Source organism: Eimeria mitis, genomic scaffold (assembly GCF_000499745.2).
Source record: "Eimeria mitis Houghton genomic scaffold, Emh_scaff4094, whole genome shotgun sequence".
NCBI classification, from domain to species: domain Eukaryota; phylum Apicomplexa; class Conoidasida; order Eucoccidiorida; family Eimeriidae; genus Eimeria; species Eimeria mitis.
The window spans coordinates 1,625-2,166 of record NW_013572423.1 but is presented as its reverse complement, the minus strand read 5'-3'; the positions used below and the strand labels follow the sequence as shown (position 1 = coordinate 2,166).

Below are 542 nucleotides of genomic sequence, written 5' to 3'. Positions count from 1 at the left end.
CCTCGCAGACACAGCAGACAAGCAGCAGCAACGCAGCAGCAGCACTTGCTGCTGCTGCTGCTGCTGCTGCAGTTGCGGCTGCTGCTGCTGCTGCTGCTGCTGCTGCTGCTGCTGGCAGCTATAGAGATGATGAGTTTTGTCTTTTGTTTGTTCTCCCCGCTGCACCCCAAAAGCTTCACTGCATCCACACGACGTCTGCTGCTGCCCTGCTGCTGCTGCTGCTGCTGCTGCTGCTGCTGCTGCTGCTGCTGCTGCTGCTCGTGCGTTTTGTATAGAAGACGATTGAGAGGCAGCAATATAGGGGGACGGCAGCAGCAGCAAACGGCGTGCTGTTGCTTCGGCGCTGCTTCCTTCATGCTGCGCTGCTGCTGCTGCTGCTGCTGCTTCTTCTCCTGCTGCTGCTTCTGTTGTTTCTGTTTCTGCTGCTGCTGCTGCTGCTGCTGCTGCTGCTGCTTCGTCTTCGCTGCTGCTGCAGCAGCTGATATCCGACTCATCAGCAGCAACACACTCTAGGGCATTGCTGCTCCCCCAAGCCCACCCCT

At 58.7% G+C, this 542-nt stretch overlaps 1 protein-coding gene across 1 annotated transcript in view; it reads right to left on the bottom strand.

Moving 5' to 3' along the window:
• The window catches only part of EMH_0072430 (uncharacterized protein), a gene marked incomplete at both ends in the record, with an annotated part of 4,398 nt that overhangs the window by 2,930 nt on the left and 926 nt on the right, over nt 1–542 (bottom strand). Inside the window, 3 exon segments of the mRNA XM_013499206.1 lie at nt 1–3; nt 180–489; nt 539–542. Of these exon segments, the coding sequence (XP_013354660.1) occupies nt 1–3; nt 180–489; nt 539–542 (317 nt within the window).